General features: G+C 32.8%; 2 protein-coding genes across 3 annotated transcripts in view; one reads left to right on the top strand and one right to left on the bottom strand.

Moving 5' to 3' along the window:
- The window catches only part of LOC145255790 (serine/arginine-rich splicing factor 6-like), a 563,981-nt gene that overhangs the window by 180,722 nt on the left and 365,002 nt on the right, over positions 1 to 18,257 (top strand). The window lies entirely within an intron of this gene.
- LOC145255784 (F-box only protein 21-like) overlaps positions 1 to 18,257 on the bottom strand; it is an 83,449-nt gene that overhangs the window by 13,770 nt on the left and 51,422 nt on the right. For both annotated transcript variants that reach the window (XM_080114456.1, XM_080114455.1), the window contains exons 6-8: positions 17,776 to 17,906; positions 17,017 to 17,134; positions 13,683 to 13,850 (exon numbers count right to left, since the gene is read on the bottom strand). In XM_080114456.1, the coding sequence (XP_079970582.1) occupies positions 13,683 to 13,850; positions 17,017 to 17,134; positions 17,776 to 17,906 (417 nt within the window). The remainder of the gene's footprint in view (positions 1 to 13,682; positions 13,851 to 17,016; positions 17,135 to 17,775; positions 17,907 to 18,257) is intronic.

Raw genomic sequence — 18,257 nt, forward strand, 5'->3', positions numbered from 1 at the left:
ATGGTTTGTTGTTCTACACAAGTCCTGGGATGTGACTGCTTCACAGTAGACAGAACAGTTTCCAATGGTTCATTGTTCTACACACGTCCTGGGAGGTGACTGGTTCGCAGTAGACAGAACAGTTTCCGATGGTTCGTTGTTCTACACAAGTCCTAGGAGGTGACTGGTTCGCAGTAGACAGTTCTCAAGTTGGAATCCAAAGAGCAAAAGATTCTTCTCATGTTGACATGAAGAAAACATGCGAAATTGCTACAGAAAAGGTTTAATATTTATGGAGCAACTCTGGTTTCTGATTAGTTTGTAGCAGAATGTGATTTAATTTGATTCGTCAGTTCTTAGCAGCATCGTTTATAAATAGAATCTCCCAACTGTGCGGGATCATACCCCATTACAATAAAAAATATTGTAACAAACCTTGTTGAGAACCTCTGCCATAAAGCAATCAAAAAGTGCTCAATATCCTGGATAAAGTAGGTATGTTTTAAAGCCATGTTGTTCAGGATAAACAACATTTTCTTGTATTATACAATTCAGAAAATAAAGTCTTCATAGAGTGAAATATGCAAGTTGGGATTGTTTAGGTGAAGTAGACAACTGGGATAAAGTAACTATATAGGGCTTAAAAGTGTTAGCCATAAGTAATAGAATGATGTATTCACAAGCAGTGGAAGTACACTAACCCTTTTTGTCATAGCGGAAAAAGTTTTAAATGGCACTTACCCAGCACAAAATCCTATAGGTATGGGGCATATCTCCGATATTCTAATTGAATATAAAATGAACAGCCAAATTGAGCAGAAAACTAACAGGCAAATTCAGTAGGAAACTAACATGTAAACTCCATCTTAGTTTGTCCATTAATTTTCTATTCAGTTTGCCAATTATAAAATTGAAGATGAATATTATACCTATGAGACTTCCTGCTGGAAACAGAACTCGAGTGCCATTTAAAATTTTTAACTGTTATTTAATTGGCTGTGTTTGATGACATAACTCTTGTGTTATTTCGTGCCAAAGAAGTTTTCATTTATTCTTTGTCGGGTTCTGATTTGCATATTACTTTGGGTTTTGCTTCTATTTCTACTACAAGAATACTGTCCCATAACGGGTAAAATTAATTCCATAAACAAGAGTTTTGCACTACTTTTCATGCCCCAAATTCTTCAAATTCTGGTCAAAATCCATTACATGATATTGATTCTAAAATTTAAGGCTTAAGATCAAAACGTCCTAAGAAGAAATTGAAATTTAGAGAATTTTACTCAGTTGGTGCTTAATGACTATGAATATGCAACTCTGAAATATTTAAATTTACAAATAGGAGGTTGTGTCTATATTACGCCCTCTAACATCCCTTTAAAATACTTGAAAGAAACTAAAATTTGGAAAATTAATTAACTGATACCTAACACCTATGTCTATCAGCTGTGTTCCAAAATTCATAATGATCAGTTAATTAGTTTGGGAATTAATGATGCACATATAAATATAAGCATATTTAATTTTATAAAGACAGATATAATTAAAAAACACATTAGCAAACACACAAGCATAAAACTAAAAATTGGCATTTCTAGTTGAACCAAGAATAAAAAACTTGAAATAAATATAGAAGAATTGAATAACACTGTAGAACCATGCCATCCTACCACCACCACCATCTTGACAATTGTTGACCCCCAGCACTGTTTGCTGTGGGTTTGTAGTGGCCTTCATCTTTATATCATTTTGGCCGTGTTGTCATCTCTCATATTGATGATTGCTGAGAGTGCAAGCATTGGTTTACAATTACAAAAAAGTTTAAACCTAAACTTGTACAGTTTAATCAAAGCATTAAACAATAGAAATATCGAAAAAAATTTATATTGTACATACCTGTTTATGGAATGAAGTTCTCAAAAAAAAAAAAAAAAAAAAAAAATTTACTATAATTTGATCAAGTATTTTTTTTTTACAGCAAAAATACAATTTTTTATGATAGCGAGCTGAAGGTAGTCATGTTTGAATACAAAAGGAAGAGAAGCTTTTATTTAACCATGAGGAGGGGGTGTCGATGTTTTAGACTGAGTTATCTCCCTGTGCCCCCCCCCTTTCTTCATCATGGTCTAAAAATTCAAACATGGCTACCTTCAGCTTGCAGAAAAAAAAAAAAAACTACTTGATCGAATTATGTGAACTTTCTTTTTTTTTCCGGAGAATTTCATTCCATAACGGGTACATAGAATATAACTTATTTTCAATATTTCCATTTTTTATGTCTTGATTAAACTGTACAAGTACCACAAAAAAAAAAATAAATAAATAAAACACAAGCTCACAAAAGAAAACACAACTCCGATACATTGTGTATAAATCAATTGTGCTCTGAATGTGCGTGATAAAGGACTTCAAACATTGTTTGTTAATAGCTGTCTGTGAAGACATTTTTGTTAGTTGGTTGATCAGTTCATCTCATCTGCTAAAGTTCTGTCTGATCTGCTCCAAACCGTCAATTGCCACAAACTGAAAAACTGTCCTAAACTAAATCGAAACTTCTAAACATATTGAATACAGGATCAAAAATCCTACATCAACATTTTCTGTCTTACTCTGCCGTTCCCAGATGACTACTCATCCTATTTCTGAGTATTCGGCTTTGTGTGTCTTGACGAATCATTTCTAGCCATTGTCATGTTTTTTTTTTGTTTTTGTTTTTGTTACTTTTAATAACTTTTTCCCTTTTTCATGAATCACTTCCTAACACTCCCCCGGAGTATCCATAAATCCATAATAGCAAACCGCTACGTGCAAAAATAAAAAAAAAAAGGTAAATTAAATTATTTCCCTTGCACAAAGAATATAGAATGTATAACTACAACAGTGAAATTCAACTTATCGGGCAAAATGATGTTGAAAGCATATTTCTTTATTCAATTAACTTTACCATTTCCTTGAGTCCCTACACAACTAAAGGTTAAGCAGAAATCATCTTTTTACTATGGTTTATGGGAGGCGATGTTGGTTAACAGCATGAACCGACAACATAGGATCCCCCATTTTTTTTTTTTTTTTTTACGTAGGAGTTACCGCTTATCAAGGCTCAGAGGCCACTTGAGGATAAGAGTCAATGAAACAATATCGTAGTAATCATCAGTAGTGTAAATTTGGTAAATTGGATTACTTAAGGGGAACAGTTCATCAAGAACTTGTTTACGTTGGACTTGAAGACGACCATATTGTAATCAGCTGGAAAGCAGGCAAATGAAATACAGTTCCTCAGGTGTGCATTTGAATCTAGTTCATTCCACAAAAAATCACTTTCACTTAGGATGGTGTCAAATTTCACATGATCCCTCTTGCAAGTATCCGAAGTCTTTCTAGAAAGAATTCTAGCTAGAATAATATCGGAGAAATCTATGCCAATAACAGAATCTCTGGATTCATATATGATGATGACTACAGTTTATGAAGTTGAGCTTAATTAAGAATTTGATAATTGGGAGGGAATTATTTAGAATGTAATTCAGAAATCAAAAGCAAATTTTTTGACAGCTTTAAATGTTAAAATAGGAGTACATCAGTTCTGAATTTTTTGAGATGTGATATGTTTGTATTGTTTTGATTGTTTGGACAGGAAAAAACAAAAAAACAAAACAATTTAAAAAAGGTTTCTTTCTTTCGTTTTTTTGAACCCTTCCACAAGGTATGCCCAACCCAAGGGAGATAATCGCAAAAAAAAAAAAAATTTTTTCTTAGAGTTGCCTCTCTGGCATTGTTTTCTTGAAAAAAAAAAAAAAAAAAAAAAAAAAACATGCATGCAATTATGTCCACGGTTTCGTAAAATTTTTTTTTTTTACTAATAGTGACAATGAGCAGAAGGATTCAGTTAAAAATTGAATCATAGGAAAGTACCCTAGTGACCCCTGAAAAGTGACTTTTTTATAATTTACGAACACACCTTTAAACTCACAGTCCGATTTCTTACAATACAGAGCTAACTTCCTTTTCTTTACTTGAAAAAAAAAAAAAATGTACACCTGACGATGGTCAGAGAGTTCATCGACTGAAACGTTGTGCCAATAACACTCAAGATGAGAATGATTGTCCAAACAATTAAAACAATACAAACATAGGAGTACATCAGTTTTGTACAGAGTTTGCTTTTAATTTCTGTCTTAGAACCATTGTCCAAAGAGTTCCATACAGGTTATCCGGAAAAGATGCTGCAATACTGCATGCTGATGAGTTAGTACTTGTCTGTGAAACAATAAATGACGTATTTGTTGAGTTAAAGAAGCAATATTCAGAAGGTTTCATACAAGTTGTCCGGAAGAGATGCTGTATGTTTTCTTATTTTATTTTTTACTTAGGAGTCATCACTTATCAAGGCTCGAAGGCCACTCAAGGATAAGGGTTAATGAATATTAGGTACCTCCACGATGATGTGTAAAACGTCAGTATTACACACTTAATAGTGACGTCATCATTTTGTGTGTTTGTGTCAATTTCTATGGCTAAACGTTCGCGTTATAATTGTTAATGAAAGTAACATTTTTCTTTTTTTTTTTTGCTATGGATAAAAAAATAATATAAAACTTACCTTTCGTAAAACAAATACATTTTTATTAACGAATTACACAGACTAGAGTTAATAAAATAAAATTAATATTAACGTCTTCTGTTGACACATGTATTTAAAGATAATGTTCCTTACAAGCCTCCGTACATTTTTGAAAAAAAATGCGCAAAACATAAGAACCACCCTCTATCAATTTAAATAATAAAATCAAAACGAATTCTTTTTAGGACGATTTTGGATTTACAATTTTTATTATCTCAATAGTCTTATATTCTCTTATATGAATATATTTTTTTATTATTGGAAACCTGTTATTAAAAAAATCTGTTTAAACTTCATATCGTGTAATATTTGAATTTAATATCATATGTATTACATGTAGGGGGGGGGGGTTAAACTGTGGCGCGCATTGGAGGTACCTAATAAATATGTAGTAATCGTTAATGGTGTAAATTGGGTAGAATTTGGTTATTTATGGGGACGGTTCAACAAGATCTTGTTTACATTGGATTTGAAGGCTCCCATGTTGTATTCAACCGGGAAGCAGGCCAGCGGAACAGTGTTCCACAGACAGTTCTAGGAAAGCCTTGTTCAGGGAATCTGCATTTAGATTTAGACACATATAGAAAGTAGGGGAAATCGTTTATAGTGGTTGTAGCTAATCGAGTGTTTTTTGTAAAAGTTTAGCAACGGGAAATCATAGATTGAAGTTCAGTCGAGCATTTGCCATGAAAATAATGATAGAGCAGAGACAGGTTCACAACGTTTCTTTTGTGGTTGCAGGGAAGACAAAAACCTACTAGGTTTCGAAGCCGGTTTTGAACTCTATCAAGGCTGGATAGGGTGTACCGAACAGCTCCTGCCCAGATGTGGCAACAGTACTCCATTTTAGTATGTTGATGATTTAGTGCCAATGAAACGAAGGATTTACCTCACTAAAAAACTTGGAGGAATTCTATGGAAAGTAAAGGTCTAAAAATAAGTGATACCAAAGCTAAAATGATAATAAGTGGCTGTAGTGTTGGAAAAGCTTCCTAAAAGAGATGTCCACTGCTTTGTTTGTAGAAGGGGATTCTGGTGCAATTCAATTTTTTTGCATTGGGTACACAAGAAGTGCAATGGGATTACTGGTAGGTCGAAAGAGGATAACCAATTTGTGTGCAAGTGGGAGATTTTTTTAAGATTCTAACCGTGCCTTTAAGCACACTTGTTTGTATCTCTCCTGCACTTTGTTCACTGGGTATAGTTTTTAGTACTTGCCTGCGAAACAATGGAAAAACCTATTTGCTAAGTTAAAAACTTGGAGGAATGCTATGGAACGTAAAGATCTGAAAGTGAATGTTACCAAAACCAAAGTGATGATCACCGATTGTAGTTGGGAAGCTGCCAAAGTGAAAAATTTGTCTGCTCATTTTGTGGAAAAGGTAATCAGATGCATGGTTACACAAGGAGTGCAGTGGAATTACTAATAGGTTGAGAGATGATAGCCAAGTTGCGTGCAAGAAGTTTTAAGACAATGGAGATAGATAAGAAATAAGATTTGAAGAAAGTAAATCTGGATGGTAAAGCTGTTGAGGTTGTTTGTAGTAATCCGTGCATGTGTACATACGGTAATAAATCAGTTTCATTCATATATCACTTTGTTCTTTGTTCATTCATAACACTAAGGAAAGTAAAGGTCTGGAAGTAAATGCTCCCAAACCACCAAAGTAATGATCAGTAGTTCATGTTGGCAAGCTGGCAAAAAGAGGAAAGTTTATCTGATCAGTTTGTGGAAAAGGTAGTCAGATGCAATTCAATTTTTTATGATACCTGTAAGCATTGGGTACACATGGAGGATAGTAGTAATTTAAAGTTAGGTGCATTTATATGTTAGAATATTTTTATATACAGAATCCACTCCTAAACTACAGGCAGCTGTTCAGTGTGACTAGACTAGCACCCATTCCCAAGCCGAAATCGAACATATGACTATATAGTTGATAGTCGACAACTCTAACCACTTGGCTATGGGATAAGCACTATTAGCAAGTAACATCTCAATGCTTTATACAAACACTGACAACATATAACATACATACAAATAAATACACATTGGTCTTTATTTTGGAGTGGAGGATATACAGTGCAAATTATTGTGGGAAGGGAACAATCACGTGACAAACCTGACGTTGCCAATAACTAGTCTGGAAGATTCTTTTCACTGCGGAAAACACCTAAATGAGTAAACACATGGATGAGAATAAGAAATTAAATTTTTTTTTTTTTTTTTTTTTTTTTACAAAAAATTCAGGCCATTTGTTAAGGGAATCCAAATACAAATTATCAATTCTCGTCTAAAAAATTCTGAGACATAAAAATATCATGCTTCACTCTGAAAAATCATTCCATCATATAAAATAACGCTTCAATTTGGTGATTGAGGTATAGAATTTTATCTGCTTCTATATCAAACAAATGAATCGAAATATTGAATTTCAAGTTAAGCAAATGCTACCTACATAATTATCATAGAGCAAACAGTAACATATACAAAAATTATGAAAAAAGATAAGGTAGAAAAATAATTATCAATGAAAAAGAAAGCAATTTCTGAAATAGCGAAATCACTATATTATCTATATATATAAAAGCGAAAATGTATGTATGTATGTATGTAAGGGCAAATGAACTCTTTTTCTGGGTCAACGGCCAACTAGCACCGTGTATATTTGTGTGTGTGTATATGTGTATTGGGGTAGAGAGGGCTCCCGTAAGCCGTGGTGAAGGCAACCTTTCTAGGAGAAGCAAATCTCTGATTTAAAAAACCATAAAGCGGAAGACCAGTACCCGCATTAAGCTGGTCTGCAGTTTAATTTGTTGCTGGCTATCTTGCTCTTGCTTGTTGCTGGATCTCAACATTTTGAACCGAGAGAAAGACTTAGCTGTCGTACAAAGCTGAGATTCTGTAACATCATATTTGTATAGATACTCCCTCAGACATTTGGGCTCATGGATTTTAAATGTCTGAGGGAGTGGCACTCGTCTGACAAGACGTTGCAATCATCATGTATGTATGTACGCTTTTCCTCGATGTCCACAAAAGGCTTCTTTCAGAGAAGCGCTTGCTCGGTTCACAACTTCTTAAAACTTTTTATATCATCTATAAATTGTAATATCTCAGACTTACCCACGGAGCTCGCCTGTCTATTTAATTTTATTGACTTTCAAACGTTAATTATTCGACATTTCCCGCATCGGCACGCGTTACATTCGGTTTTCGGTATAAAAAAAGGCGAAACTCGACTGTAATCACAGGTCGAAAGCCAGTTGTCTCAAGAGAGCTAAGTAACGTTTGTTCAATGTCGACTTTGTCATATCAGACTGTAGCTTTTATTTCGCTCCTCCTAATAAACAGGGAGCGGGTTTTTAAAAACAAACAAACCGATTTATTCACCTCATTCAAAACTGTCCCGCACAAAATGCTTACTGCTGAATACCTATCGCCGTCACATCAATCAAAAACACGCACCTGTTTTTTTTTTTTAACACTTTACTATTTTCCAACTGCGCGTCATGAAGGCTTCGTTTTTTTTTCACGGGCACCTGTTTTTTTTCACATTTTCAGGTTTTTTTCACATACCCCGAAAAACACCCGGGCAACGCCGGGTACCCCTCGCTAGTGCTTACTAAAAAAGAGACTGGTTGACAGGGGAGATAATTAAGTTCTGTAGCCTACGTCACGTGATGAACATTATTACGAAATGTCGGACAAATTCCATTACCCAAGCTAAACTTTAGCAAAAATTGTTTTTGATTAATAATTAGTTTCATACCATATTGTTTTCAGTAATTTTTAGATATGTTACTATTTGTGACATGGCAATTTAATGTTTTAATATTCGAATTTCGTTCGTTTAAAATAGAAGCACCGAATTTTAAGATAGTTTTCATAAAAAATTTTCAAGTTGAAAACTTTAGTGAATAAAATTTTAATGGCCTGTTTATGCAGCATAATAGGTCAAAAACAATGACAGTTTTGTAAAATGTAATTTATGATGTATTTTTTAATTATATCTATGAAATTAGTACGTAAATAACATTTAATCTTTACTCTTTCTAATAATGTAATTTTTTTCTTTCTTTTTAGTACGATGATTAGCTTTTTTGTAGGTTGGTTTGTATTATGAAGCTATTTTAATTACAAATGTGATTAGTTTCATTTTTTTTTCAATAATAAATTTTTAGTTCAGCTTTTTAAACATCAGTGCTGTTCAGATTGGTAATGAATCAACTTTAAAAACATCATTCCATCTTATAAAAGAAATGTTACTCTTCAATTTGGTGGTCAAGGTATAGAATTTTAAGTTAATTTTCATAAAATAAAATTTTCAATTGAAAATTTCAGTGAAAAAATTCTTTACAGAAATTTAATTTAAAAAAAAAATATGAAAAGTTTTTATGCCATTGCATAAAAAAATCCAAATAATACAAATTATCAATTCTCATTTAAAAAATTCTGAGACATTAAAAAAAACTATGCTTCACCAGTGTTCGCACTCATATTCATACATCTCAATCAGTGAAGATAAAAGAAAAGAAGGAAAACGTCTCGGACTGGAAAGTTTAAAAAGGAAAGCATTTTTTTTTCAAATCAACATTAGTGTGAACACTGGCTAAACATAAATATTTTCTATAAGTTTTGATGGCGGATGTTTTTTTTCCCCCCCAATTAATACAGAATACTAAATTGATTTTAATGTCAGTATGTCCAGCGTGTCATAGGGGTGGGGTGGGGCATAATGAGTCAACTTTTGAGGATTTTGGAAGGAAAAAAAAAAAGAAGGAATATTTGATATAAATACTAGCAATGCGAAACTGGCTTGTTTCTCAATGCCGCAATTCCTATAAATTAAGGCTCAACTAATAGTCTACATATGTGAACTTTGTTTCCTGACATGCAACAAACACTCACTTTGACAAAGCCATTCTATCTAAAAAATAATATTGATGACACAATTTCCCACTTAGGAACGTGCTGCCTCAGAATTGTGTGAATGAACATGTATCACTGTCACATTTTCGTAGTTCTGTATTGTCTATCATGATATTCCTAAGTTTTATGCATTCCCTAATTAGCTTAGTAGCCTCTGTCTATTGATAACGGTTTTATGACCATGTCTTAATATGGGGGGAAACAAAAAAGAAAAAAAGGATACTGTAGCAGATGTGATGATTGTGAATCTGGTGAATCAAGCAGTGGAAATAGCCTCGATTTCTCATCCTAGTCATAAAAAGGTTCATCTTTGCTTGGCATGTAGTTTGAAAATTTAATGTCCAAATCATAGGTTACTAGCAAGTTCCATCGCTGGAACCACAAATGGCTCGCACTCAGAGTGGAAGCAACCTTGAATCACCGTGCCTGATCAGTCAGTATTTGAGACGTGGTGAACTTGTTGGAAAGAACCAGCAGCCCAAACGACCCAGGATGAATGCCGCAATCATGATTGTGACGTTACTAGTAAGAATCAAACTTACAAGCTATGAGAAACAAAATGACTGGTTATTCAACAGAAATAAGTAAATTCACTTTAATAAGAAAAATGAACCAACAAATTAACTGCATTCTGATTGATTAAAAAAAAATCAACAAAGTAGAGAATAAGGACCTCAACTGACTTCACTGCGAAGAAAGAAAAAAAGTGATACACTTCAATCGACATTGGTTTGACCATGACCTTCACACATACATTGGCTTTGTAAGCAAATATTACAACAAGAAAACATTAAACCAAATTTTGCATTACTTGCTACTCCTTTCCCTTCATAATGCCCCTGCAAATTATGTCCCCCGATAGTAGCCCCGACTTTAAAGTGGCACTGTGCCTTGTTTGGGGTGAAAATTGAATAAAAAAAAATAACTTTTTTTTTTTAAATAAAATAAATGAATAATAAAAATTAGTTATATTATCATATCGCGACAATAAAACTTTTAAACCAAACTTTGGATTGGCTTTTTTTCTTTTTTTTTCAAAATGATAATAAAAACGAGTTATATTATTATTATATCACGACAGTAAAACTTTTTAAAACAAACTTTATATTGATATATATATATATATATATATATATATATATATATATATATATATTGATAATAATAAAAACAAGTTATATCATTTACTTGCAACCATGATTCCCTACTTCGTCCAAAAGAATTAAATGAGATTATTTAATGTAGGAAATCAGCTGGCTTAAAAAAAAATGAAGCAGAAGAAAGGATAGAAGTGAGCGAAAATATCCATTGATTTGCGAGCATTATTAATGACTGTAACAAGTCAATTATTATTTTCATACTAAACTTTATGGCCCGTTAAAAACAGGAAAAGGTTATAGTTTTAGAATGAGTGTTTTATGTCAAACTGATGGTTGAATATGGTTAAGTTTGAGCTCATTTTGGTATAAAAATATTAATCCCTATTAATCCTTAACTGTGCATCAAACAGATACCATAATATTTAATTCACTGCAAATCATCATAAAGATCCATACAAAATTTAAGCCAAATTGGACCAGTAGTTTCTGAGAAAACTTCTAGAGTAACTAATCCCTAACTGTGCATTAAACAGATATCCTAATACATAGTCCACTGCACCTTATTATAACAAAGGTCCATAGAAAATTTCAGCCAGATTAGCCCCGTAGTTTCTGAGAAAAAGTGAGAATAAAAGTGGTATGGTGGCGACAAATCCCTGTTAATGTGTAACTTTGCATTGAACAGATACCATAATACTTAGTTTGTTGTACCTTATCAGAATATACAAAATTTCAGTCAGATCGGCCCAGTAGTTTCTGAGAAAAGTGGAACAGACAAAGAGAAATATAATATAAATTTATTTAGTGAAATTGAGCTTTAAAAGTATTATCGAGATCAGAAGTTAAAACACTTCTCTTGATATAGTTTCAAATGTTTTAGATATTCCCTGTAAATCTGGCCCCTAATCACAGTAACTCCTTCATGTTTCAGTAGCAATTCGTTCCTTGTTTAGGATGAAAAAAGTTTTTAAAGATAAAAAAAATTAAAAAATCCATTGATTGAATTTGAATACGTTTTGGCAACATTGTGAGTTGTGGATATGAAAAATAAACAAAACTTATTTGCATTCAAGGAATGCACAAAAACAATACAAAAAGATGCTGGCAGGTTAATTGAAAATATCAGAACAGATTTTGTCACTGGATAGCGAAGATATCCTAAGTGCTTGCTCTTACTGGAGCTCCCTGTGATATACAGAATAGAAAAGTGAAAAAAAGGATTGTGTTAGCATTGTAATATCAATGTGAAGTTGATAATGAAAAAAAAAAACTTTTTGTGTCTTTTGGGTCTTCATTCACAAGCCTGCAGAAATGCTTGGTTTTGATTGGTTGTTTAATTTTTGAAATTTTTTTTTATTTATTACATTTTCACCCCAAACAAGGCATGTTGTCACTTTGATGTAGGGGGCTGCTATCAGAGACCTAAGTTGCAGGGGTACTATGTAGGAGTTTAGTAGCAAGATGTCTGTTCACATTACACTTGAACTTCTGCATGTCAGTACAGTTGGGGAAGCAGAAACCGGAAGAGAATTCTAAAGTCCTGCAGTTCTGGGGAAGAAGCTATTAGAGTAAAAGGTTTTCTTAGATCTAGGGATCTCAACTGTATAGGGGTGGGACTTCGCTGCTTGTCTGGTTTGTCGGGGGTATTTTCGTCAAGTGAGTACAAGGGCTTGTAATTCATCAGAGCATCCACCATTAAAATACTTGTAAAACAGGCAGAGGGATGTAACATTTCGTCGGTGGGACAGGGGCTGAAGTTTAGATGACAGTTCGGGACCTATTAGGTTGGCGACTCTCTTTTGGACCCTGTCTAGGAGAGAGAGTGGCAGATGCACCAGCCCAAATGTTACAGCAGTACTCCATACACAGGCGAATGGTGGCTTTGTAGAGGTACAGGATACTTTCAGGCATAAGTAGTTTTCTAGCACGATAGAGAGAGCCCACTTTCTTTGCAGCAGCCTTAGCAATAATCTCAATGTATCTATTCCAACTCATGCTTCCTGTGAACGTTAAGCCAAGGAGCTTGAATGAAGTGCTCTCAGGTAAAGTATCTCTAGCCATAGCTATTGGTGGTTGGTAAGGTTTCATGTAATTATTAAAAGGAAAGAGCTTTGTCTTGGCAGCGTTGAACATTACCATCCATTTTTGACCCCATTCCACTACAGATTGAAGGTCTTCCTGTAGGGTTTCAGCCATTACCTTAGATATGTGCTCATTAGTTTTTCCCACGTGCCTGCTATAGAGCGGTGTTGTCAGCAAATATACCCATCTAAGAGACAATTTTATCAGGTAAGTCATTTATGAATATCAGAAATAACAAAGGTCCAAGAATCGATCCCTGTGGCACACCCACATTTATATAAAATTTTTTGGAGATACGCCCATCAAGGACAACCTGGATTCTTCTTTTTCGGATCATTTAATGCCGAATACAGTAATTTGGGCAAAAGTTTTTATGCTTCAAGTTCTTTATATCTTCAAATATTTATTCATGGTGTTTGGTTTGGTTGTTTTGTTTTACGACATATCAACCCTTTTCAGGTCATTTAATGCAGAATCCAGAAATTTGGGCAAAAGTTTTTATGCTTCAAGTTCTTTATATCTTCAAATATTTATTCATGGTGTTTGGCTTAGTTATTTTGCAGAGGAAAATTTTTTTTTTTTTTTTTTTTTTACACAGTGATCACCACTTATCAAGGCCCGGAAGCCACTCAGGGATAAGGGTTAAAATTGTTTTTGATTTGTAGCACATGATTGAGTTTTGCAGAGGGACAGAAAAAAAAAATAACATTAATGCTCGGTGCATTCTAAGTCAAAAAGCCAGTATCTTCACACAGCCTAATCTGATCTTAGAGCATCACAGAAATACTCAGATGGAAGAAGAAATTTTTTTTTTTTTTTTTTTTAATTTTATGCAACATGGCATCCTTAACAACGAACCAGTTGAAAAACCTTAAAATAGGGGCTCGCTGAGTTATAGAAATGAGGAAACGGTCGTGCAAGCATATGCTTCAGAGACACACAAAGAGAAAGGTCAACTGATCCTTACCTGATCCAGATTGATTTGTGCCCTCAAATTGCATTCAGCCCAAATAGCCAACATGTCCAAGTCATCGGGATCGAGTAGAATTGTGAGTTTCAAGTAATTTTTTACCATCAAACTGCCTTCTCCTGTCCGGCCCATTCGGAGAAGTTTGGAAGCAATGTTGTGAAACCACTGGAAGCCAAAAAAAAAACATTTTAATTTAAGTTATGCTACATGAATGAAATAAAGGGATGACAAAGTATATCTGGATGGTGAAGCATTTGGAGATTGTTCAGAAGTTTTTTTCACCTTGGTGATACCACAGGTGCATGAGGTGGAGCAGGTGTTAGTGTGATTACAGTATTGTTCTTTAAGCAGCATTTGTCCATAGAGTTGAACTGACTTACCCCGAAAGAAGAAGTATCTAGGGAATATCAAATTCATAAGCAGTCCCCTATCGCATGTATATCCCCAATAGAGGAAATGATGACATTATGTTTCTGCAATTCTTGCATGGAGGTGTAGAGGTGCTTCAACATAGAAAAATTACGAGCAGATAGAGTAATCCATATTATTTGGATTCTTCAGACGATTATTCTAATCTTGAGCATCATTTTCACAACATTTTGGCTGATTGTAACCTTCGACCTTCTTCGGGTGTATCATGTCAAACTTGGGAATCTTTCTGTCAGACTTAGGAATTTGGACAGAATTTCAAACAGAACCCTTTATTTACTTCACGTGGGTAGCATGCTCTAGTTCCATGACTGGATAGAGGTCCTAAGTAATTCGCAACATTCCCAGAGTTCGACAAGATACGCCTGGAGAAGGTCGGAGGTTATACTGACTGAAACGTTGTGAAAATGACACTCAAAATGAGAACAGTAGTCCAAAGAATCCAAATAACTAATCCTCCATCTCAAAAATTCAGAAATGTAGATAGAGTAAGTTCAAAGAACTTCTGCCATAATTAACCAGCAGAACGTTATCATTGACAATGAAGGGGAAAACAATCATATGTGTACATAGTGTGATGATGCATGGAAGATAAATCTAGTATGATGATGATGATGATGATGATGATGATGATGATGATGATGATGAAAGCATAGATGAAAGTGCCTGGGTTGGTAAATATGAACTGTTGAGGTAACACGATTAGTTGGCAGGGGGAAGGCCAAAGAAAATATAACAGAAAGTGATAAGGCTTTTTTCTTTTTTCTTTTTTTTAATTTTCTTATCAGTCTGTTTAAGCTGGGAATGGGGCATCCTAGCGTATACTAAACATTCATCTGCAAACTTAGATATTCCAACTAAGAGATCTTTTTAAGATTCTGACCATCCCTTTAAGTGCAATTGTTTGAATCTCTCTTGCACGTTGTTCACTGGGTATATTTGCCAGTTAATTTTTCTAAATTCTTTTTCACAAGTTCAGTTGCTCCTATAATTACTGGAATGATAAAGATATTCTGAAGATTCCAGTTTCCTTTCATGTCATAAGAACTTGATAAGGCTAGATTTGAAAGACAGTGTGATAAAGACCTGGCCAGAGTTAGGTTAGTTTGGAAGTCAATTTCCAAAAGCTGTCAAACACATGTCAACATGTAAAATGGATATTAAATTAAACATAATGATGATGAAGAAGAATAGATGAGAGTGTTTGGGTTGGTAGATGTATAATGGTTGATGTAACAATGTCAACCATCAGGGTAAGACCAATAAAAAAAAAAATGCAAAGTGATAAAGATGGATTTGAGAGAAAGAGGTATAAATAAAGATCTGGCCAGAGATAGGTTTGTTTGGAATTCAATTTCTAGAAGCCATCCAACACATGCCAGCATGTAAAACAGATGTTAAACTGAATATAGTAATGATCAACCCAAATCAATTATTTATTATCAAAATGTTCTTTACTCAAAGTGTAGCATCTATTCTGATGCAACACTTATTCTATTCTGTCTTTGATCAACGAATCAGAATTCCTTTTAGACTGACGCAATTTTGGTTATAGTCAGCTAACATACTTCCTAACATCCAGCGTGGCTGTTACCGGAAGCTTGTTTTTTTCTCTCACGCCTATATTTCCCATGTATATGTACCCCCTTTTTTTTCTTTTTTTTTTTTAATATTTTTCTGATCATTCTTTATTTAATAATCATTGAAAAGTTTTTTTTTGGTTTTATTTTAATTAAGAATGACAAATTATTTTTTTTATTATTATTTAGAATTATTGAAAAAAACTTTTTAAAATATTTTAAAACTATTCTAGGAATATTATGCATTGGATAAGTTTCTTTTATGATGATTGAAATTTTATTTTGATTTCAATAATTTTATTTGTTATTTTGATTTCAATAATTTTATTTGTTATTTTGATTTCAATAATTTTATTTGTTTGGATTTCAATAATTTCATTTGTTATTTTGATTTCAATAATTTCATTTGTTATTTTGATTTCAATAATTTCATTTGTTATTTTGATTTCAATAATTTCATTTGTTATTTTGATTTCAATAATTTTATTTGTTATTTTGATTTCAATAATTTCATTTGCTATTTTGATTTCAATAATTTCATTTGCTATTTTGATTTCAATAATTTCATTTATTATTTTGATTTCAATAATTTCATTTGTTATTTTGATTTCAATAATTTCATTTGTTATTTTGATTTCAATAATTTCATTTGTTATTTTGATTTCAATAATTTCATTTGTTATTTTGATTTCAATAATTTCATTTGTTATTTTGATTTCAATAATTTTATTTTCATACTTTTATAAACATATTTATTATATAAATTCGAATAAAAAAAATGTTTATTTTTAAAATTAAAAACAAACATTTTTATTTCAAATAAAATAAAACTTCTACTTTTTAATTTTGTTATTAAAAGTGAAAAAAAAAAGACTTATTTTTATCTGTATAATTTTGTTAATTTTTATTGTATATTTTTCAATAGATAAGGATCTTATTCTTATATTCTATTTCAATAAATTGTTTCACAATAGAAATACTGAAATACAATACGAGTAAAAGTGAATGAACTGATTTTCCTTGTCATAGCTTCTGGTAGCAGCCATGCCGGAAGTTAGGAAGTACATTAGCTGACTATAACTGCAATTTTTATTTTTGTTCCAATCTAGAGTGTCCTTTTTGGGGCAGCTAGATTTTACCCACATTAAAAACTGATCTATCTAACTTTACCCTTATGAGGAAGCAAGTAAATAAAAGCAAATATACCTTCTTGGATTTCTGGTCACATGCTCCTGGGATAGCTTTGCTAGTAATTAAATAAAAGTTCAGAATAAACAAATGCATTAGTTTAAACATTTTATAAAAAAAAAAATTAGAGTTACCGTTTTGGGGGGTAAATTAGGATTTTCATAATGAATGTGATAGCGTTGAGTCTCGCTCAAAAATCGGCCATTTTCATTTGTGTTTAGGTATGTATATTGCTTATAACTTTCTTCTTCTCTGAAAAAAAAAAAAAATTAAATAATTGTAAGCAATAAGAGACTAGCAGTTTAGATGAAAATACGCTTTTTTAGGATAAAGAAAAAGGTTCTTCTTTGTTATAATAGCAAACTATGAAAATCAAAATATTGAATCTCAAATGAAACTATTGTGGAAATATTGTGTATTGTGGCGTACTTGGGGTAATTGCGCCAACTAGCTAAAAGTGCTCTTTTGGCAACTACACATATAAAGAGCACATTTATTTTTAGTTGACACAATTACCTTAAAGTATGGTATCTACTTAAGTGCAATATCACAGTAATGAACATATCCAAAAATTATGAAAAACGATAAGGTAGAAAATTAATTATTAATGAAAATAGTTGTCAAAGGCAATTAGCTAAAATTGAGTTTTGCTTAAAAAAAAAAAAAAAAAAAAAAAAAAAAAAAAAGAACTATGGAGAGGAGTGTGAATCGTAACAAAAGAGTGCCAACCTTTTCTGAAAACTTTGAAAATCCTAGGTTAAGTTAACAAAAAAACAAAAAAAGAAACAGCATAATTCTGCTAAAAGGGAAAGAACTCACATTCCTGAAATATACAAACACACATATATGGATTATTCATATCGTTTGAAAACCAAATTTTAGTAATGACTTACTCTGGGTGTTCTTGCCATCTAAGTAACTGCATGAAAGGAGGAACTGGTTGCAGTAAAACACCAAGACGTCGTGCCACAGTTTGGTAAATGACAGTAAGGATCCATCGTAAACAACGTTTTGTTGTTAAAACCTGAAAATAATATAAGAAGGTAAATTGTCAAGAGATCTTGCTCGTCTTTCTCTACTCAATCATCATTTTCATGACAGATGCTCGACTGAGCTTCAATCCTTGATTCCCTCCTGTAAAATACTCACAGCAAGAACATGTTCAACTACAACTTTCGGTTCTTATGCAGTTTAGCAAAGATATTAAAAAGCAAAGATAAAGAAAAATCTGATATACATGTCCATTATGGAATGAAGTTATAAAAAGATTTAAAAAAAAAAAAAAAAAAAATTGCATTTTATTTTTACAGAGAAAGATACTGGGGAAATGAATGCCGATAATATTCATCTGATTCATGCGAAATGAATGAACGAT

The sequence above is a fragment of the Euprymna scolopes genome, chromosome 31 (genome assembly GCF_053919585.1).
Source record: "Euprymna scolopes isolate OS-2025 chromosome 31, ASM5391958v1, whole genome shotgun sequence".
Classification (NCBI taxonomy): Eukaryota; Metazoa; Mollusca; class Cephalopoda; order Sepiida; family Sepiolidae; genus Euprymna; species Euprymna scolopes.